This window comes from Amblyraja radiata, chromosome 2 (assembly GCF_010909765.2).
Source record: "Amblyraja radiata isolate CabotCenter1 chromosome 2, sAmbRad1.1.pri, whole genome shotgun sequence".
Taxonomy (NCBI): Eukaryota; Metazoa; Chordata; class Chondrichthyes; order Rajiformes; family Rajidae; genus Amblyraja; species Amblyraja radiata.
In genome coordinates this window covers 28177504-28200161 of record NC_045957.1, presented here as the reverse complement: position 1 = coordinate 28200161, position 22658 = coordinate 28177504, and the positions used below count along the sequence as shown (strand labels likewise).

General features: G+C 41.6%; 1 protein-coding gene across 3 annotated transcripts in view; it reads right to left on the bottom strand.

Moving 5' to 3' along the window:
* The window catches only part of actr3b (actin related protein 3B), a 107307-nt gene that overhangs the window by 13021 nt on the left and 71628 nt on the right, over positions 1 to 22658 (bottom strand). For all 3 annotated transcript variants that reach the window (XM_033044193.1, XM_033044200.1, XM_033044210.1), the window contains 3 exons: positions 10340 to 10483; positions 6647 to 6820; positions 5885 to 5977 (listed from right to left, as the gene is read on the bottom strand). In XM_033044193.1, the coding sequence (XP_032900084.1) occupies positions 5885 to 5977; positions 6647 to 6820; positions 10340 to 10483 (411 nt within the window). The remainder of the gene's footprint in view (positions 1 to 5884; positions 5978 to 6646; positions 6821 to 10339; positions 10484 to 22658) is intronic.

Sequence of the window (22658 nt, the reverse complement as noted above, 5' to 3'; positions counted from 1 at the left end):
TTACACCTGCAAATAATATAATATTTTACGTTTATGATTTAGTTAAGTAGAGCAGCCCTGGGGCATCAGTTCTCAAACTAGTTCTCATGGCATACCCCATGGACCTTCGGCTATGTGTGGTCACACATTTACAACAATACGTCAAGGTCACCTAGAGCCTTAGAGTCTCTGATACTAGCAATGTTTGTTAGTTACGAAAAACCTCATAAGAAGGTATCAGTTCAGACCATCTCCAGGTGGTTGAAATGGGGTTTGGCTTATGAAGGAGTAGATACTATATTTTCTAATCTCACTTCACCAGGGCTGCTACAACATCACCAGCAAGGGTTATGTACGGTCCGCTGGACCACATCCTAGCGACTGCAGGATGGTCTAACGAACGAGCTTTCCAAACATTTTATAATAACCCATAGCCAGACCAGAGGTATTTGCCAACTCTATTTTAGGTTCTATTTTATAGTTCCTCCCGGATGAGAGGGGTTACTATTATTATTATTTGTTCATTAAATAGCATCAGCATGTTTTAAATCCATGTCATGTCTGTATGCATTATCAATGTTTCCCTTATCTGTGGTCAATTGATGCAGTTGTGCTTGTGTGGACTTTTCCACGGCATGAAATCACAGAGCTTTGAAATCTTCACGGAATCACTCACGTGACTCCGAAGTAAAATAGTAAGATTAAATGAGAACTTACCAGTTTGAAGTTTGATCTTTGCTTTATGAGGAGTCACAATGAGCGATTACGTGCCCTCCGCTCCCAACCCTCATATCATAAAGGTCATCTGGTAGTTCTAGTTGTCTCTAATCTTACTATGTCACTTCAATTACTGGTATCTGTGATTTCACACCGCTGCTTTGAAGATTGACGCACATGCGCACTGGCGGCCTTCTATTCACGTAATCGCTCATCGTAACTCCTCATAAAACAAAGATCAAACTTCAAACTGGTAAGTTCTCGTTTAATCTTACTATTTTTGTGCCTTCCACCACAGTGATGAATGCTGTGGTGGATGTTTGTGTTACATTTTTTGTGTGTTTTTGTGTGTTCTTTTTCATTGTACCGCTGCTGGAAAATTTATTTCACTTGCACTTTATGTGCAATGTGACAAATAAAACTAATTGTATAAATAAAACTGATTGCCTAACATCAAGGAGCTGGCGGCCTCTGCTGGAGTCCGACTTCAGGAGCTCCAACCGCAGGAGCCTGCAGGCATTAACATCAAGGAGCTGGCGATCCCTGTCGGGGATCGACTTTGGAAGCTCCAACCGCGTAAGCCTGCGGACTTTAACATCGTGGAGCTTGCGGTCTCTTGTTAGAGACCGACCTCGGGAGCTCCAAGCCGCAGGAGCTTCAACCGCATTGACGCGGGAGCTTCGATCACCCCGACCGCGGATGGTTCAACTGTCCCGACCGGGGGATAATAAAGAGGAAGAAAACTAGACTTTATTGCCTTCCATCACAGTGCGGAATGTGGGGAATCCGCTGTGGTGGATGTTTATGTTAACTTATGTAGTTGTGTGTCTTCTTGCTTTTTTTTTGTATGGCTGTATATTAATTTGGGTAATTCGAGTTTCACTGTACCTTAATTGGTACAATAAACTCACGTTTAAACCTTTGAGCCCTTTAATCCATCAAACAATTACTTTCAGTCTATGCTAACTGCTTTTTGACCCTTCTACCACAGAAAATAAACTCTGCCTTATGTAGCCTTATGTAGCCTTCTTTTAGAATTGGATTTGTCTCAATGAAGTTTCACTTGGCCTCCTTGGTTTCAAAGAAAACAACCCTATCTGTTCCTGGCAATTCCAAAAAATATCTAAAAGTTTCTAATCTTGGCGACATCTTTATAATTCTCCTCAGCACTCTCTCCCCAGTCCAATCATTTCTTTTCTGTAGACAAAAAGATCTGTAAATGGTGTCATTTTGAGCAATCATGGAATCTTCTTCTCTGCAATGTGGTGACCAAGGACGCACTGATGTAATCAAGCCAAGGTCTGACTAACATTACATAATTCTAACAGAATATCCCTGTTCTCATATTCTATGCCTAGAATGTGCATTATTGATCCCCATTGATAGCCCTATTGATGTATAGCCCTGCAAGATCCCTTTGTTCTTTAAAATTACTATTTGTTGTGCATTCCTTAGCCAGAGTGCAACCCTCATACCAACCCTCACCCCCTCCCACCCCCCCCCCCAAACCAAATGTATGCCTCATAACTCGCAGAAATAAGTTCCATTTCTGAACAACTAACAAGATCATTAACATCTTCCAGCAACTTAATGATCTTCTCCTCGCAGTCAACCACATATTCCATCTTTGTATCAATTGCCTCCTGAAACATCTGAAACATGTTGTCTATAAACACTCAGCCTCGCTAATGGGCCAGGTGTTACTACTCATACACCAAAACCTATTGCTTGAGATCCTGCAGCTGATGGCATTACCTGTATATGAGAGGGTGATGGAAAGATTTCCTCATCACATTTACAGTGCATTCGGAAAGTATTCAGACCCCTTCACTTTATCCACATTTTGTTACTTTACAGCCTTATTCTAAAATGGATTAAATTCTTTTTTTTTAATCATCAATCTATACACAATACCCCATAATAAAAAAGCAAAAACAGGTGTTTAGAAATGTTTGCAAAGTAATTAAAAATAAATAACTGAAATATCACATTTACATAAGTATTCAGACCCTTTACTCATTACTTTATTGAGGCACCTTTGGCAGCGATTACAGCCTCAAGTCTTCTTGAGTATGACGCTACAAGCTTTGCACAGCTGTATTTGGGTCATTACTCCCATTCTTCTCTGCACATCCTCTCAAGCTCTGTCAGGTTGGATGCGGAGCGTCGATGCACAGCTATTTTCTGATCCCTCCAGAGATAATTGATCGGGTTCAAGTCCGGGCTCTGGGTGGGCATCTCAAGGACATTCACAGACTTGTCACGAAGCCACTCATGCGTTGTCTTGGCTGTGTGTTTAAGGTCATCGTCCTATTTAAAGGTGAACCTCTGCCCCAGTCCGAGGTCCTGAACGCTCTGGAGCAGGTTTTCATCAAGGATCTCTCTGTACTCTGCTCCGTTCATCTTTTCCTCAATCCTGACTGGTCTCCCAGCTCCTGCCGCTGAAAAATATCCCCACAGCATGATGCTGCCACCACCATGCTTCACCGTGGGTATGGTATTGGCCAGGTGATGAGCGGTGCCTTGTTTCCTCCAGACGTAACATTTCGCATTCAGGCCAAAGAGTTCAATGTTGGTTTCATCAGACCAGAGAATCTTGTTTAGGTGGCTTTTGGCAAACTCCAAGCGGGCTGTCGTGTGTCTTTTACTGAGGAGTGGCTTCCGTCTGGCCACTCTACCATAAAGGCCTAATTGGTGGAGTGCTGCAGATATAGTTGTCCTTCTGGAAGGTTCTCACATCTCCACAGAGGAACTCTGGAGCTCTGTCAGAGTGACCATAGGTTCTTGGTCACCTCCCTGACCAAGGCCCTTCTCCCCCAATTGCTCAGGTTGGCCGGGCGGCCAGCTCTATGAAGAGTCCTGATGGTTTCAAAGTTCTTCCATTTAAGAATGACGGAGGCCACTGTGCTCTTCGGGACCTGCAATGCTGCAGAAATTGTTTTATACCCTTCCCCAGATCTGTGTCTCGACACAATCCTGTCTCGGAGGTCTACGGACAATTCCTTCATCTTCATGGCTTGGTTTTTGCTCTGACATGCACTGTCAACTGTGGGACCTTATATAGACAGGTATGTGCCTTTCCAAATCATGTAAAACCAATTTAATTTGCCACTTGTGGACTCCAATCAAGTTGTAGAAACATCTCAAGGATAATCAATGGAAACAGGATGAACCTAAGCTCAATTTTGAATGTCATTGTAAAGGGTCTGAATACTTATGTAAATAAGATATTTCAGTTATTTCATTTTAATTACTTTGCAAAAATTTCTAAACACCGGTTTTCGCTTTTATATTATGTGGTATTGTGTGTAGATTGATCATAACAAAAATTAATTTAATCCATTTTAGAATAAGGCTGTAACGTAACAAAATGTGGAAAATGTGAAGGGGTCTGAATATTTTCTGAATCCACTGTATGCTTGGATTTTCACTTGAAGAGTCTTGACGCAGGGCAATGGACCCAGTGCTACAAGGTCTTATTAGGATGCAAGGTTCTTCTTCAATTGGCATAGATATAATGGATGTCATTTTCTTTCACACTGCCATTATGTTATCCCTAACAAGTACGCCTACTCTGCATGCTCCCATACACTTTTTGTTAATATATATTGTCCAGTGCACTGCTGATTTATCAATAGCCATGTGCTTGTAATTCCCATTGAATCAGTTTTTTGCCATTTAAACAGCATTACTGAAAAAGCAAACAAACTGTCAATGGTAAAAACATTTGCAATATTTAATTGTGGAGATGATCAAAAGTGCAACAGTGCCACCTAGCTCCTACACCAGAAGCCTGAAAGAGTAAATATGGGGGGGGGAAAACAATCCTGAAAAGCATGATATTAAGGGAATCAGAAAATTAGGATTAGGTTCAAAAACAACACAGCCAAATCTGGATTCATTAATATAAGTTGGATAGTAATCATTCCAGAATAGAATCAGAAGAAAAAGACACAAAATCCTAGAGCACTCAGCGGGTCAGGCAGCATTTCTGGAGAACAAGGATAGTTGATGATTTGGGTCGGGACTCTTCTTCACACTGATTATGATGAGAAATGGAAGAGAGGAGGAGCAGGACAAAGCCTGGCAAATGATAGATGAATACAGGTGAGTACGTTTTTGTTCAGCAGATGGTTCGACAAAGGCCAGAGATGAAAAGACAAAAGGTGTGAGATAAGGATAACAATGTTGCGAAGTGTAAAGCCAGAGGAAGGAATGTAGGTTGAAAGGGTGGGAGAGGGATGAAATGGGTGAAGTCCAGGTGGGGCCCAGGAACGAGGGGGAGGGGATGGATTGAAGTGGGCGTTGGGGGGGGGGGTTTAGTGCCCTAAAATCTGAAAATCCAATGCTCATACTGTTGGGTTGTAAGCTGCCCAAGCGGAATATGAGGTGCTGTTCCTCCAGCTTGCGTGCAGACTCACTCTGGCAATGGAGGAGTCCTAGGACAGAAAGGTCAATATGGGAATAGGAAGAGGAGTTAAAATGGTTAGCAATCGGGAGATGTAGTAGGCTTTGGCGCACCAAGCGCAGGTGTTTGGCCAATTGGTTGCCGAGTCTGCGCTTGGTCTTGCCGATGTAAAGGAGGCCACATCACAAACACCTGATGCAGTAGATGAGGTTAGAAGAGGTGCACGTAAACAAGCATCTGCAGTTCCTTGTTTGCACAGAATCAGAAGACATCGGTTTTACCTGATAATTATTAGTTTATGCAACTTCTTACCACAAGGAGTGGTTGAGCAAATAAGGGATGGCTAGATAAATGCATAAAAGGTTTTAAGATTAGAGCCAAATTTAGGGTGGATGCCTGCAATGAACATAGATGTGAATTAAGGCCTGTTGGAGTAAAACAATTGCATCTAGCAGTGCCAATCCCTCCAGCTGTATGTGGCAGAAGTTCAGTATGTCATAGAGCATTGAGACAGCTTCTTTTAGCCCAGTGTTCACATGAAAACTCTAGGATCCACCTACATCAATCCAATTTTCCATCCAAATGCCATAAACTCTCCTCCACCCTCACCCACCCTGCATCTCCTACATGAGGGATAATTTATAACTGGATGAAGTTAATAGGAGCTATACAGCTAAACTGACTTTGGTTGCTTGAAGCTATTTTATATTGTATTGTGGACTTGTTAAGCACAAGGATGCAAACTTTTCATTTGATCTGCAGCATTAGTAATTGTATTACCTTATACAATGCCCGCCTTACATCAATGGGGCAATTTTGTATCACTTCATCAACCACACCTGAAATTGGTTGTATAAAATCCGGATTTGCAAACTGCAAAAGTAAAACATAATTTGAATTTTCAGTTTAATCAATTGCACAAATACAAGAAATGTCACCTACATTCAGATTCAAATAATAGCATCTCTCATTAATACTAGGTAAGTCTTAATTGGAAGATATTGTCAGTAAATAGAACATCAAGTCTATGTAGGCTCTCATACTGTAGCAATCCATGCCTTCACATATACCCTACAATCTCTTTCACACCCACCTGCGTGAGTGGTGATTTACACTGGACAATTAAGCTAACATCCAGCACATCTTTGGGATGTGGGAGGGATGACTCCATGGGTAAGTATATTTATACCGCAGATAAGTTACATGAATACCTTCTTTGCAATGTCATTTCAGACTTCAGCAAGCTGTGTATGCAAGCAAAGAATCTCATTGTGCCTAGTCACATGTGACAATAAAGTATTCCTATTCCTCCTCTTCTTGCACCATTGTCACTTCTCATTTTCAACCCATTGCATGAACTTGGCTGTTCCAATGGCAAATGCAAAGTGGAGGGCAAAAAGAATGGCTTATATCTTATTGCCGTGATTGCAAACTACAAAAAGCCTGGAATTTGATTTTCATTTGTTTTGACAAAGCTGCAGTAGAATTTAAATAAAAATGCTGAACACAAAAGAAAGTTCAGGGCATGGTAAATACTTTCACCTCAGGATGGAAGAAAATTTCAGGGCCCAGAAACCTCTCGTAGCCCACGTCCACAGCAAACTGGCGCTTGCTAATAGCGTTGATGCCACTGTATGGCTTAATCCATTTGTCAGGATCTGTATCGTACTTGGTAAATTCCTTCACTATATCTGGGCAGATATAACAATATCTCTCCTAAAAAAAGTAATTGATCAAAACTGACATCAGAAAGTGCGAGCAAATAACACAAAAACACCGATCAATATATTTTGACTATGTCCTTTAAATGATGCAGAACAGGCGAGATGGCATATGAAGAGCAAGGCCAATCATGGGTAGATGCAAAGTGCTAGAGTAACTCAGCGGGTAAAGCAGTATCTCTGGAGAAAAAGGATGGGAGATGTTTCGGATCGGGATCCTTCTTCTGACTGAAAGTAGGGGGTGGGTGTGAAGTGCTGGAGGTGAGAAAAGACAAGGACCAGTCAGTGCCGATCACAAATGACCTCAGGCAGGGTGGTGCCCTGATCTTAGTCTTAGTAACTAATTCAACATTTTATGTTTTCAACAAAAGACCTGCATGCACACTGGTGCATTATAGAAACAGTAAAATCTGGAATTACTGAAAAACCAAATTACACCCAAAAGATATGTTGAGAGTTCTTTCTACTGAGAATGTTGGCAGATATTGGAAGGTATTGTTATTCACCAATTTAGTGACTGCCCAGTGGTTGGTTTTAATAGACAGAAAATCATCAGTTTGGGATTCATTACAAAATAAATGTTAAAAATTAAAATCTTCCTGCACATAGCAGGTTCACTGAACCACTTCAACTGTGATAATGATAGTTAACTCATCATTACAAATGAACAGATGCAATATTTTAAATCTGGACATTCAATCAGTTTGCCATCTTCTACTATTATACTAGCAATGTTTCAGATTCAGTAGTGGGGTAGAAGCAGGTAATGATGTAGTCTCAGGAACAACTCACTTTTGACCCTATGATTTGACCGTGTCCATGTGAAATCTGCACAGAGCTATTCCGTTGCTCTATTTCCCAGTTGATCTAAATCCTGTTTCTACTTTGGACAACCTTCTTCACTTTCCACCGCTACCAATTTTGGTATCATCCACAAACTTACTAATTGAGTCACGTACGTTCTCATCCAAATTTTATATAATTACCCAGTGCCAATCCCAGAAGCAAACATCAGGTTACAGGACTCCAATCTGAATAATCCTCCGACTCCTTCCACCAAACTAATTTTGATTTCAATTGGCTAGCTCATCCTGGAATCCATGTGATCCAACCCTCCGGCACAGTCGACAATGCAGAACCTTGGCAAAAGCCTTGCCAAATTACATGTGGACAGTATCTATCACCTTGCTCTCATCAATCCTTTTGTCACATCTTCAAAAACCTCAAACAAATTCATGCCAAATTCCTATTAGCCATGCATAAAGCCATGCTGACTATCCCTAATCAGTCTTTGCCTTTCCAAATGCAGATAGATTCTGTCTCTTATAAGAAGACACAAATTGCTGGAGTAGCTCAGTGTCAGGCAGCATCTCAGGAGGCCATGGATTGGCGACGGTTCAGGTCGAGACCCGATAGACTATCTCATAGAATCCCCTTCAGTCAATTTCCTAGGCCTGTAGTTCCCAGGCTTGTCCTTGCAGCCCTTCTTAAATAAATACACTATGCTAGCCACCCTCCAGTCTTCTGATACCTCACCCATGGCTAAAGAGAATATAAAAATCTCCACTAGGGCACCAGCGATTTCTTCCTTTTCTTTCCAAAACATCCCAGGATATACATGGTCAGATCCCAGGAATTTATGCGCCTTTACTTACCTCAAGACCATCAAGACCTCCTCTTTCATAATATTAATATGTTTCAAGACATCGATTAACTTCCCTGAATTCTCTAGCTTCTCTGACCTTATCTATGGTATATATGGGTGAGAAGTATTCATTTAAGACATGAACCATCTCCATAGGGTTTTGGCCCGAAATGTTGCCTATTTCCTTCGCTCCATAGATGCTGCTGCACCCGCTGAGTTTCTCCAGCATTTTTGTGTACCTCCGTATATTACCCCTTTGGAACCCAAGGGGACCCATTCACTGGCTACCTTTTGCTTCTTTGCATGTTCTCCATGTGATTACATGGGTTTCCCCCAGATGTTGTGGCTTCCGCCCATATCTCAAATATGCATTGAGACATTAATTGTCTACAATATTGATTGATTGAATTTATTAAAAGATACAGCATGGAAACAGGACCTTCAGCCCACTGAATCCACACTGACTATCGATCACCTGTTCACACTGGTTCTATGTTATCCCACTTTTGCATCCACTCCAGACCAACTAGGGGCAATTTACAGAAGTCAATTGATCTACAAACCCACACGTCTTTGGGATACAAGAGGAAAGCAAAGCCACAGGAGGAAACCCACAGGGATCATAGGGAGAACATGCAAACTCCACTTGGACAGGATCTGGATCGGACCTGGATCTAAGGCACTGTGAGGCAACAGCTCTATCAGCAACTGTAAAATAGCCTTAGTGCAATTAAGTCGCAACGGAGGAGTTAACAGGCATGTGTGAAAGTAAACTGTAGGTTAAAGGCAAATTTGAGGTCAAATGGGGTCTCTGCTCTGATCTGGCATTCCCTCAATGGGTTGAATGGCTTCCTTCTGAGTCAATATAAGTAAGTAAATAAGGAAGTGTCTGCAAGTTATAAAATAAAATAATGTACTAATATCAGAAAGTTTCTGTGGCACACAACAGTCTGACCACATCTGAGAAAAGAAAAATAGATGTTTCAGGTCCATACATCCACAACTGGCGCAAAACACAAAATGTTGGGGTAACTCAACTTGTCAGGCAACATCTGCAGAGAAAATGGATAGACGACATTTCAGATCCGGATCCTTCACCAGTCTGAAACGTTGTCTGTCCATGCTGTTACTCCAGACTTTGTGTTTTGCTCAAGATTCCAATATCTGCAGTTCCTTGCATCTTGCCCACGTGGAAGTACCTAGAAATGTAACATCAATAAATGTAACCCAAAGATAAAAGGGTTGTAGAGAATGAGCAAAGAACGGAATGCAAAAACCAAAAGGTATGCAATAGGGTACAGGGGTGATCATACAAATAAAGAGACAAGACATGAGTATGGCAGTAGAGAAAATGCAAAGAGTGGATCTGACGTTATGGGAGCAGAGGCTATTATCTAAAGTTGAGATTAGAAAGCTGCAATATGATGTGCTCCTCCTTCCAGCTGGTGTTGAGCACACAGGAGAGTAGGAGGTTAAAAAGGTCAGAGTGTGAGTATATCAGCAAATTTACATGGCAAACAACTGTCAGTTCAGGATCATGTTTCAGTTGACTTAATAGATAACTGGCAGAGCAATCTGTTAATCTGTTGCCGTCCCTCTAATTTAAAGAAGACCACATCACGAGCAGCAAATAGTATATTAGGTTGAACATAGTTTAGTTTAGTTTAAAGATACAGCATGGAAACAAGCCGTTCGACCCACCGAGTCCACAGCAACTATTGATCTCTAATTCATACTAATTCTATGTTATACCACTTCCGACACACTAGGGGCAATATCCCACTTCCGCAGACAGTGTCAAGTGTTTGGAAGTGGGGTACAGGTGATGTTCCCAATGACAACAACATTAAAATATTTTTTGATTCCTACCTTGATGGCCTTGGCAGTCTCCAGTGATTGTTCAGGTGGTATTCCTATTTCCCTTTCCCTCAAGAGCTGTTGAATGAAGAAGGTAATATCTCGACCTGCAACAGGGATGTGTTTAATACAACTTCCAATGACATAACCTTCAGCCTTTGGTGATTTGAGGGGTGAGGGGAAAAAGGGAAGAAAAATATAAAGAACATCAGAGAAATTTCTTTCAAATGGAAAAAAAGCAATGTTAGAACTACATTTGCAACTCTACTGCAACTCTCTTTACACTGGCATCAGCCAATCTTCCCTGTCCCGCCTGCAACTGGTCCAAAACGCCGCAGCGAGACTCCTGAAGGGCATCCGAAAAAGGGACCACATCACCCTGGCCTCTCTCCACTGGCTCCCTGTGCGGTTCCGTATACATTTCAAGACCCTCCTCTATGTCTACAAAGCCCTCAAGGGGCTTGCCCCCTCCTACATTAAAAGTCTTCTCACCCACCACTCCACCTCCAGGTCCCTCAGATCGGCCGACTTGGGGCTGCTGAATATCGCGCGGTCTAGGCATAAGCTTAGGGGCAACCACGCCTTTGCGGTTGCAGCTCCTAGACTGTGGAACAGCATCCCCCTTCCCATCAGAACTGCCCCCTCCATCGACTCCTTTAAGTAGGTATGTTGCAAAGCCTACCTGAAGCGTCGCTGAAAATCTATCGCTGCGGGTGTGCGCGATTTTGGCGCCGTTTAGAGGGGGGCGGGGTTTAAAACGCGATTTTCTCTAGGCTGTTCAAATCGAAGATGTTCAGCCTAGTTAATTATTAACGAAAAATCGCTGGAAGACCCCGTCGCAAAAGCTATTATTAGTTTTAAAGGCCTCGTATAATAGTTATAGTAGTTTAAAAATCAATCTCTAAACCCACGGATCCCTTTATACAAAGTTTAATATTGCGAGTAGCTCATTTTGGGCCCATTATATCCCGCAGTATTTTTATGGGCATTTGAGGGCACAAATCTAGCGCAATGTGAACGTTCTAAACCAGCGCGTTCACAGGAACCCACTAGAAAGCTGATTTATAATGGACTTTAATTTACAGCAATTGAACACTAAATTCCTTCCATTTGGCCTATAAATTAATGTAAATGAGATTTAAAAATCATGTTTTATTGTGAATTATTTATGAATATTATTTGGACACTTAGGCTATTTAAAAATGTTAATCATTTATTAAGAAATGGATAGATGTTTAGATCTAGTAATTGAAGTTTGAAATTAGCTACACTTGGGTAACTAACTAATTTTATGCTTTAATTTCAGGTCATCCAAGTAAGATTATTTTATATTTGTTTCAGAATGGTTCAATCTACGATAACTGAAAATTTCATTCAGTTCTCTTAATTTTTAACAAGGTTATGGGCTTTTGACTGCACACGATCGCAGCTTTTTTGTTATGTCCATAGAAAATCAATAGGGAACAAGATGCTAATTTCCGAGTATGAAAATTGCCAAAACTTTTTAAATACTTGAGATATGAAAGTGAATTAGGTGTCAAATTAAACTTCTTTTTATGCTTTATCTGATGGGATAAATTACAGACTTGATTTTTTTAATCTCAAAATTTTGTAACATTGCTACTTTAAGTCAAGACTAAAATCATATCTATGCTCCCAAGCCTTTCCTGACGTCCACTGAGCGAGGGCTATATGTATATATTGTATGTATTTTGTTAATACTATTCTTATAACAAATGTAAAGCACTTTGGCCAATGAGAGTTGTTTTTTTAAATGTGCTATATAAATAAATGTGACTTGACTTGACTTGACATTTCATATGCCTTCACCACCCTGACTAAGAAAAGCAAACATTTCATATGCCTTCACCACCCTTTCTACTTGTGGCAGCACCTTTTGGGATCATTATATTGTCACACCAAGGTCCCCTTTGTTCCTCAATAACATCCGTTCTACCATTTATTGTATATATCCTATCTTTAAATCTTCAAAATTTAAGGAAAAAAATCAGGATCTTGTTTGATCAAGAAATTATTACTAAATAATTATGGAAACAACATTTTAAAATTGTTAGACAATATTTCTATTATTTGCGCATGCTTTAAGACATATCCATTGCACAGCAAATAAACGTATAAGCCCAAAGTGTGCCAGTAATCATTTATTTTATTTTACTGAGAAACCAAAGTGGAGAATTAAGACATGTAACTCCTAAAAATAACATGATACTAAAATCTAGAACTTTAATATTGCAATATTGTTTCATGGGTTTTAAGATTGATGCCTGCAGGTGGAGATATATGGAGAATGGGAAATTTGCAAGATCCCTTTGCAACGTTTAATAAACTTTTAGACAGGTACATTGATTGGAAAGGTGTTGAGGGATATGGGCCAACCGCAGGCAGGTGGGACTAGTGTAGATGGGACATGTTGGTCGGTGTGGGCAAGTTGGGCCAAAGGGCCTGTTTCCACTGTATATGTCCCTATGACTCAGTGCCTAGGGAATGACTGATGTAAAGAACCAATCAATGCCACAACCAACAATTCAGAGTTCCATGCTGGAGAGTTTTGATCAATTGGTACCAGAAGGCTTCAACAACGTCACTTTGGTATATCTGGCTCTACTCTACCAGAGATGGTCACATTGTCATATTTACCCCCTCACCCACCCTCTCTGGAGCTTGAAATTACCTTGTCTTTTCTTTTTTTCCCTCCGATCCAGAAGGGTCTTCAATCTGAAACATTAAATCTGTCTCTCCCCGCAGGTGTTGCTTGGTTTGATGAGCATATCCAGCATTTTCTATTTTTATTCCATATATTTACAATATTTCCTTAAGACACTAATATCTCCTGTTTCTCTAGAATCTCTTGGGCTCTACAGTCCAAACATTTGCAAAGTCCTTTTCAATTAACAATACATTTCCATTATTGAAATAAGAAAAGCAAACGAATGCAATTTGTTCTCCAACTACATTTTTTAAAAACATGATGAACAGGGCTATGGATAACAATGTGCTGGAGGAACTCAGCTTGTCAGGCTGCATCTATGGACGGAATGGGCAGTTTGAAGATGGGATGTCATCTATTTATTCTCTCTGCAGATGCTGCCAGACCCACTAGGTTCCTCCAGCACTTTGCCTTCTTCTTAAGATGCCAGCATCTGCAGCCTCTTGTGTCTCCATGAACAGGGACCATTTATAAAACATGGGGAACAAAAAATAAGGTTGTCCATCTCAGTAAAATGTGTTGGTGCATTTGTAGTAAAGTAAAAGAAGGAGGGTGGAAGAGAGAAAGAGAAAGAAGGGCCAAAGCAAAAAAGGTTACGATGGATGGTGCTGCTCACGAGTTGGCAACTGTTCAGAGAACTGCCGTGAGAGTCAGTCACGCTGAGCCAAGGGCCTGGTTGCACTTCACATCTGGCTACTCAACCTTATGTCAACCATGACATGAATAGAGGCAAGGTTCCATTCATTTGAATCAGGTTATTGACCTTGAATGAAAAACAAGTGTTTTTTGTGTTAGCTTAGTTTAGTTTAGAGATACAGCATGGGAACAGCCCCTTTGCTCCATAAAGTCAGCGCCAACCAACGCTCCCTGTACACCAGTACTATCCTACACACTACGGAAAAGCCAATTAAATTATAAACCTGCATGTCTTTGCCATGTGGGGGGAAATCGGAGCACCCGGAGAAAATCATGAGGTCACAAGAAGAACGTACAAACTCCATACTGACAGCACCCGTAGTCAGAATCGAACCCGGGTCACGGGCGCTGTAAGACATCAACTCTACTGCTGCATCACAGTGCCACCCCAAGTTACTTAAATTAATTTCTTGACTCGTTAGTTTTTAAATATTTAAATCTTGAACATTTCTAAATGACTCTCACTGTGGGAAATATTTAAAATGAGTTCAAGGGGCTGGGCTGGGGCTGGGAGCAGGTCCTGAGGATCCACAGCACAAACCTAAAACACCCGGTGCAGAGCCAAGGTCTGGACAGCAATGATACCTCTCAGTTTACGAAATAGAGTCATGGAGTCATACAGCGTGGAAACAGTCCTTTTGGCTCAACTTGCCCACACCGACCAACATGTCAATAGACAATAGACAATAGCTGCAGGAGTAGGCCATTTCGCTCATCGAGCCAGCATTGCCATTCACTGTGATCATGGCTGATCATCCACAATCAGTACCACCATATGTCCCATAGTTTGACTATGTCCCATAGTACCTGCATCAACTACCTCCTCCGGCAGCTCGTTCCATACACCAACCACCCTTTGTTTGAAACATTTACCCCCCAGGTTCCTATTAAATCTTTCCCCCCTCACCTTAAACCTAGGTCCTCTAGTTCTTCATTCCCCTGCTCTGTGCGTCTACCCGATCTATTCCTCACATGATTTGTACACCTCTATAAGATCATCCCTCATCCTGCTGCACTCCAAGGAATAGAGTCCTAACCTGCTTAACCTCTCCCTTTCGTTCAGGCCCCTGAGTCCTGGCAACATCCTCATAAATTTTCCCTGCACCCCTTCCAGTGAACATCTTTCCTATAACATGGTGCCCAGAACTGAACACAATACTCTAAATGTGGGCCTCACCAACATTTTATGTAACTGCAACATGACCTCCCAACTATACTCAGTACTCTGAATCAAAGATCCTATAGCGGAGATCTTTGCTCTGAATGATGAAGGCCAATGTGCCACAACCTTTTATGACCTATCTATCTATGATGCCACTTTTAATGAACTGTGTATGTATACTCCTAGATCCCCAAAGGCCCTCCCCAAAAGCCCTACTATTCACTGTGTATGCCCATGTTAGTCTTCCCAAAATGCAACACCACACATTTCTCTGTATTAAATTCCATCAACCATTCCTCCGCCCACCTGCCTAACCAATCAAGATCCTGCTGCAAATTCTGACGACCATCTTCACTACCTAAAATATCACCCACTTTTGTATCATTTACAAAATTGCTAATCATGCCATGTATGTCCTCAACCAAATCGTTGATAAAGATGACAAACAGCAATGAGCCCTGCACCAAACTCTGAGACACACAGGTCTCCAGTCTGAAAAGCAACCTTCCGCCATCACCCTCTGCTTCCTTTCATGAAGCCAATGTTCTATCCATTCAGCTCTCTCTCCTTGGATCCCATGGGATCTAACCTCCCAGAGCAGCCCACCTTGTGGAACCTTGTCGACAACTGATCAACTGTGGCAATAGCTCGTGTGGGAAAGCAGGCCAGATTAAGCATGATCTGGACCATTAACTATTGGTGAGATTGAGATAATCAATTGGAGGTTAGAGTTGAGAGGGATCCCCTTCTCTCCTACATTAGCAGAACTTCAAGTCTGTTTAGCAGATAAAAAACAAGAATACGAGAAAATAATAGAGCAGTCTGTTTCAAGTTGCCCTACCATTCAATATGCTCCAGGAATCATCTCCTCTTCTGTGCCAATTCACCATAGCCCTCAATTTCAAGAATTTATCTACTTCCTCTTTAAATAACCCAATGATCTAGTCAACACAACCAATAGGGTTGAGAATTACAAAGATCCACCACTCTTAGCAAGAAATTCCTATTGTGAGAGAAGGGTTAATAGGGATGGTTGATTTATACTAAAACTCTGAAAATTATAACTTAGAAAGAAATAAGGTGTCAGCAGAAGCCAGACTGCTGGTAGAAGAAAGTAACAATATACAGGACAGAGGGAACTTCTAGATAAAGAAGTAACAGATAAAAACTCCAGCAGAAGCCTTTGACGTCAGGAGATGTTCCGAGACGTTTCTGGACGTTCTCGTGGGAATGTGGGCTTTATGTTATGATTGGACGAAGCTCGATGGGGAGACATGAGGTGGTGACCATAGTGAAGAAAGGTATAAAAGACAGATACAACCTCCATTTTTGTGTGTCTCTAGAGGATGATAGAAGAGGGACACCCTTTTCTGCGCAGAAATGTAATAAAGGAAAACTTGTTTCTTTGATTTTGTCTCTGAAGGGTTTGTGATTGATTTTGAATCTCACAGATGGGGGCTCGGTTCCGGGATCAATTACTCCAGCCAGCTGACGGGAGTAGACGGACGAAGGGAAGGTGCACCCTGCTGATTTCAGCAGTCTCAGACTCCTTGCTTGCCGCCAGCTGTTTGAGCAGTAGTATCCAGGACCACACAGAGAGACACGAGAAACAAGTGATAGTGTAGGAGTGGTTGGAAATCGCGAAAAGTCAATCGAGCAATTCCAGTGCATGGAACCCAGGTAGGAAAATGACTATTAAGTACTTCCTGGGCGATTGAGAATGATGAACACGGTATTAAGAATATAAGACCTTGTACAGGCAAGGCAGGTATGATGAACACGGTATTAAGAATATAAGACCTTGTACAGGCAAGGCAGGTATGATGAACACGGTATTAAGAATATAAGACCTTGTACAGGCAAGGCAGGTATGATGAACACGGTATTAAGAATATAAGACCTTGTACAGGCAAGGCAGGTATGATGAACACAGTATTAAGAATATAAGACCTTGTACAGGCAAGGCAGGTATGATGAACACAGTATTAAGAATATAAGACCTTGTGGTTAACGCCCTGAAAGATTCAGGGGTCTATACGGGCAAGGCAGGGATGATAAACACAGTGTTAAGAAAAAGGGAGGGAAAAGGCTGTGGGCCAAATCCCCGCATTCTGCCCAATAGTCCGTTGGGGCAAATGCTGGACCCTGGAGGGCAGGAAATACCCAGGGGTTGGAGAAGCCAACAATGATAAGGTATAGTCAGTTGGGGAAAATGCAGAGCTGCATATGGGCAGGAGATGTCCACGGAAGAGCAGAGCCAGAGGGGGCCAAAATACCCAAGGGAAAGAGAAGACAGGGGCCGGGGTGGAAGAAAATCACCCGGCCAACAAGACGGGGAGTCAAAGGGCAGAAGGGGAAGATAAGAAGTTCGGTAGAAATTAGACCCGAGGGAGGTACCTAGGAGAGGACCCTGAGGGGGAAGGGAGTTTGCCTCCTTGAAGATTCATTAGGTCTGACGAGAACAGTTAGATCAATAGGGAGTTTGCCTCCTTGAAGATTCATTAGGTCTGACGAGAACAGTTAGATCAATTCCTGAGAGACAGGAAAATTCCTGAGACAGGATGATAAGGGAGTTACTCCCGAAAGTAGCAGATAAGAAGACGGCAGAGGCCGCGAAAGGGGGATGTGATAGAAGACGGCAAAGGCCGGGGACAACAGTGCAGGCAGGGAGAAAATATAAATTGATTAATCTATTTGAAGTAAGAATGAAACAAAGTGATTTGTTTGGAAACCGGTTTGGAACAAATGGTTAAAATGAGCAAGTTGTAAAATTGAACACAGACGCCCCGATGGCGGAGGTGGGAATTCCCACTGTGTTTGGGCCGTGGGGGATTGCGAACAAGCTGCAAAAATTAACTCGTTGTATCCTGGTAACCTGAAAAAGAGAAGTTGTAAAAATCGTTTCTTGATGTTCTATTAGATTTCTTGTCAGTAAAGTTAACTGGAAATAAGTTAATTGATGAAACATGACCAGCTTTTATGTTGTTTTATGGTAGACATACAAGTTGAGAAACACAGACAGAGAGAGAGAGAGAGAGAGAGAGACAGACTAAGAGACACAGAGAGAGCCAGATACAGAGAGAGAGAGAGAGATACAGACACAGAGACAGCCAGACAGAGAGAGAGATTTTATTTATTTAGCGAATGCAAAATCCTTTAGCCAAGCAGTTGCCTCTTGATCTGCTGTGTGAAGGGTGACAAGTCCTCCTTTGAGTCTTTGTTGAAGGCATGCTTCAATGATGTGTTGTAAGGGAGTGCCACAAGCACACGTGGGGTTGGGCTGCTGCCCCATTTGTGAAGGCTGGCCAAGCAGGGGCCATGTAGTCCTGAATCTATTCAGCGTCGAGAAAGAGAGAGAGAGAGAGAGAGAGAGAGACAGACACAGACACAGACAGAAAGAGAGAGAGACAGACAGAGAAACAGAAGTAAGAGACGACAGATTATCCCTTGGAGCACCCATGAACTGAGAGGGCTAAAATTAAAATTTTTAAAAAAAATTTAAAAAATGGATTAGGGCTTTGGAGGAGGAGAACGTGGGACGATTGTTGGCCATGGAAGATTTGAAGGCACCATTGGTGAAGTGGTGGGAACCACTATGTAAATTGTTACAATGACCAGCAATAGACTACAAACATGGCCGCCGTTCACAAACTTACCGGCAACAGCGCCACCGTTAGGTCAGCTGCTGTTACTGCAGCCTGACTACCGGCTACAGCGCCATCTTCTGGTTGGATGCCGTCATGAACGAGGGTATGCAGGCCCCTCAGCAAATGTTACCCACTTAAGGTGAACCCCAAGGAACAAATGGGAATGAAAAGGTGGAGAGTTGAAAATGAACAAGAAATAGAAGGCAACCAGTTGATGAACATTATATTATGAACTATTGTGGTGGAAGCCATTCTTCTTAAAGTCAAGCAGAATCAGTAAACAGTTGGTCTCTGCGGTCAATGTCAATGAACAAAGCCCCTGGTTGAAAAGACTGAAATAAGTGATGAACTGACACAAGTGAGTCCTATGACGGAACCAAGCGAGGCCAGAGAATTACATGCCAATAATAGATGTCTTGGGGAACTTTTCCTCGAAAAGTCCTATCAGGAGTGAAATTAATCTGGAGATGATAAGCCCTAACAGGACTGGGGTCCCCAAGAGAGAGGAAGGGATTTAAGGAAGGATGTCAAGAAAGGCTAGGATGAGGTAGGTTTTTTTAAATTAGATGGGAAAGGCAGAGTTGAAAGTTGAGGGGCAACTTCTTTACTCAGAGAGTGGTAGCTGTGTGGAATGAGCTTCCAGTGAAGGTGGTGGAGGCAGGTTCGATTTTATCATTTAAAAATAAATTGGATAGTTATATGGACGGGAAAAGAATGGAGAGTTATGGTCTCAGCGCAGGTATATGGGACTAGGGGAGAATACGTGTTCGGTACGGACTAGAAGGATCGAGATGGCCTGTTTCCGTGCTGTAATGGTTATATGGTTATATGGTTATACCCTTAGAAAGTATTTGCTGATGTGGACAATTTGTTGGTTTGTTCCACAAGTAAAGAGAGAGAGAGAGAGAAACACTTCAGAATATAAGACAGCAGATGATGACCTTGGGAAAGGCAGGATATAGTTAAGACTAGGTCGGAAAATATGTTGAAATTGTATGGTGAAACGGAAAAAGTACATGTCAAAGAAGTTAAATTAAAATGCAGACAAAGTAGCTGAAACAGCATCTGGAAGAGATGTCCAGGGTAAGTCTGAATCAATTTAGGTATAAACACTACAGTGTCGTTTATAATGAATAAGGTAATTAAGAGGTTTGGTAAACCTACAGAAATCAGCTTTGACAACGGATTGTTTTCATTTGATGAAAAGAATAAATGGAACATTTGTGTAATGCTCTTCCATTGGCACTGAAGAAATGTTGCATGCAAACTAACCAGCCGTGGGTGGCACAATGGAGAAGTCCCTGCAGGGGACCGAGTTTGGAACAGTTACAGATCAAATAATAAAAAAAAGTATATGAAACAGTTAATAATGATATACAAGTCTATTTATGAACAGGTAAAGTAAAAGCTGTCGGAGATGGACCAGGAGGAAGGACCCTTTAAACCTGAAGACAAGGTGTATGTATGAGTTTTCTAAATCACCGACCGATGTTCGTTTAGAAGGTTGAGATACCTAGTACAATTTCAATAATTACATGAGGGCTGTCCTGCAGGTATGAATAGATAATAGCCCTGAGGTAAGTGAACAAGAGGACAAAGAAGAGTAGAGTTTTAACAAGAACGTTGTTTGACATCAGTGGTGGGAAATAATGGAAAGGATACTAAAGGCAATATTATAGGGTTTTGGATAAATAGGGTAGGATTAAGAAGAATTAGCATGGATTTGTGATTGTGATATTTGACTAATCTTGATTTTTTTACTTTAAAAAAAAAAGAGGTTATTAGGGAAATTGATGAGGTTAAAGTGGTGAACTTCAGTAAGGTCTTTGACAAGGTTCAATAAGGAAATAAGGTTGGTTAAGAAGAGGTTAGTAAGGAATAGCAAGATGGATTAAAAAGTGGCTGTATGGGAAATGAGGGAGAGTAATGGTGGATGGATGTTTGTCAGGTTGGAGGTCAATGACTAGAGGGGTACCTCGGGGATGTGTGCTGGGTCCACTGTTGTTTGTCATGTGAATCAATAAAATGGATGTTGGTGTGGTAAAATAGATTAAGAAGTATGTAGCTGATACTAAGATAGGTGGTGTTGTGAATAATGAAGTAGATTTTAAAAGTGTACAGAGAGATTTAGGTCATTTGGAAGAGTGGGTTGAAACATGACAGGTGGATTTAATGTTGATAAGTGTGATACATCTTGGCAGGACAATTCAAATTATACGTACATGGTAAAAGATTGTGAATTGAGGAATGAAGTTGAAATCAGAGCATTGTTTATAGAAGTTGGGTTGTAATGTTAAATTGTACAAGGTATTGGTGAGGTCGATTGTGGAGTATGGTGTATAATTTTGGTAGGCATATTTATAAGAGAAAGGTTGAACGAGTTAGATATTTGGGGAAAGAGAGAAGGAATACCCACCATAGAGGGTAGTGATGTTTTCTTAAGGAACTATTTACTGGCAGTATCTCGTTCTATTACAGAATTAAAAACCAAGGGGCTGCTGGCACAGAGTCCCGATCTCGACTTGCCACTCCATTCTGTGAAAGCAGAGAACTGGGATCTTGTAAAATCATGGAAGGAAGAAAAGCTGTAACCTAGGTGGACTGGACCCTACCTTGTGTTATTAATCACCGAGACAGCAGTACGAACAAAAAGAAAAAGGGTGGACACACGCAAGCCGATTTAAGGGTCCTGTGGAGGCCCCACCGGGCAATATCAGCCCATGGACTGTGCGTGAAGGGAAGGAACCATTGACTTTGTGCCTATTCGGATGTTGTATCATTCCCTGCGCACGGGGTCTGGCTCAGCGATTTATAGAGACAGCCCTGACAAAGAACAGCACCGTCATGATGGCCTTCAGAACACAGTATGACTAGCGAGAGGAGGATAGGGAGGCGAAGAATCTGCTGCTAGCACTAGAAAAGGAAGATATAGTATAAATCAAGAGTTGCGTAGCAAAAAGAAAAATGGTGGATTGTGAGAGAAGGGTTAATAGGGATGGTTGATTTATACTAAAACTCTGAAAATTATAACTTAGAAAGAAATAAGGTATCAGCAGAAGCCAGACTGCTGGTAGAAGAAAGTAACAATATACAGGACAGAGGGAACTTCTAGATAAAGAAGTAACAGATAAAAACTCCAGCAGAAGCCTTTGACGTCAGGAGATGTTCCGAGACGTTTCTGGACGTTCTCGTGGGAATGTGGGCTTTATGTTATGATTGGACGAAGCTCGATGGGGAGACATGAGGTGGTGACCATACTGAAGAAAGGTATAAAAGACAGATACAACCTCCATTTTTGTGTGTCTCTAGAGGATGATAGAAGAGGGACACCCTTTTCTGCGCAGAAATGTAATAAAGGAAAACTTGTTTCTTTGATTTTGTCTCTGAAGGGTTTGTGATTGATTTTGAATCTCACACTATGCACCTTAATTTTCAACGACCAACCCCGTAATCTTGTGTAGGAAGGAACTGCAGATGCTGGTTTATAACGAAGATAGACACGAAGTGCTGTAGGGTCAGACTGCATCACTGGAGAAAAAGGATGGGTGCCATTTCTGGTCGGAACCCTTGTTCAGACTGGATGTGGGGGGGGGGGGGACTGAAGGTAGGAAAAGACCAGAACAAATCAGGGCTGGCTTCAGATGACCAAGGAAGGGTGGTGCCGATAATGGCCCGTTGTTGGCTGGGGAAGAGGTTAAAACAAGAGGGATACAGGAATCCCTGATCTTGTAACTGTGTTTCACATTTCACCACCAGTGAAAACATGTCAACATCTATCCGAAAACCATCTTCATATTATTAACCAACTTTGAATGACGTTGGGGGAAATAAAACATGCTTGCAGCAGAATTTTAATAACCTAAACATTTCTGAAGACACAAAAACCATTGTTAATTTTGTTTAAAATACAAGGTTTATAGTATTACAACGTAAAGTGCACATCTCTGTTGAATAGGTTTCATTAGAATTCCAGGTTGCTAATAAATCAAAGGGCAAAACGTTTTACACTATAATCAATGAAAAATGGTTTAAAACAAAGCAATCATTGTGACTCAATCTTTCTCAGAAATAACGGCAATAAAGGAAGAACAGCGCCCC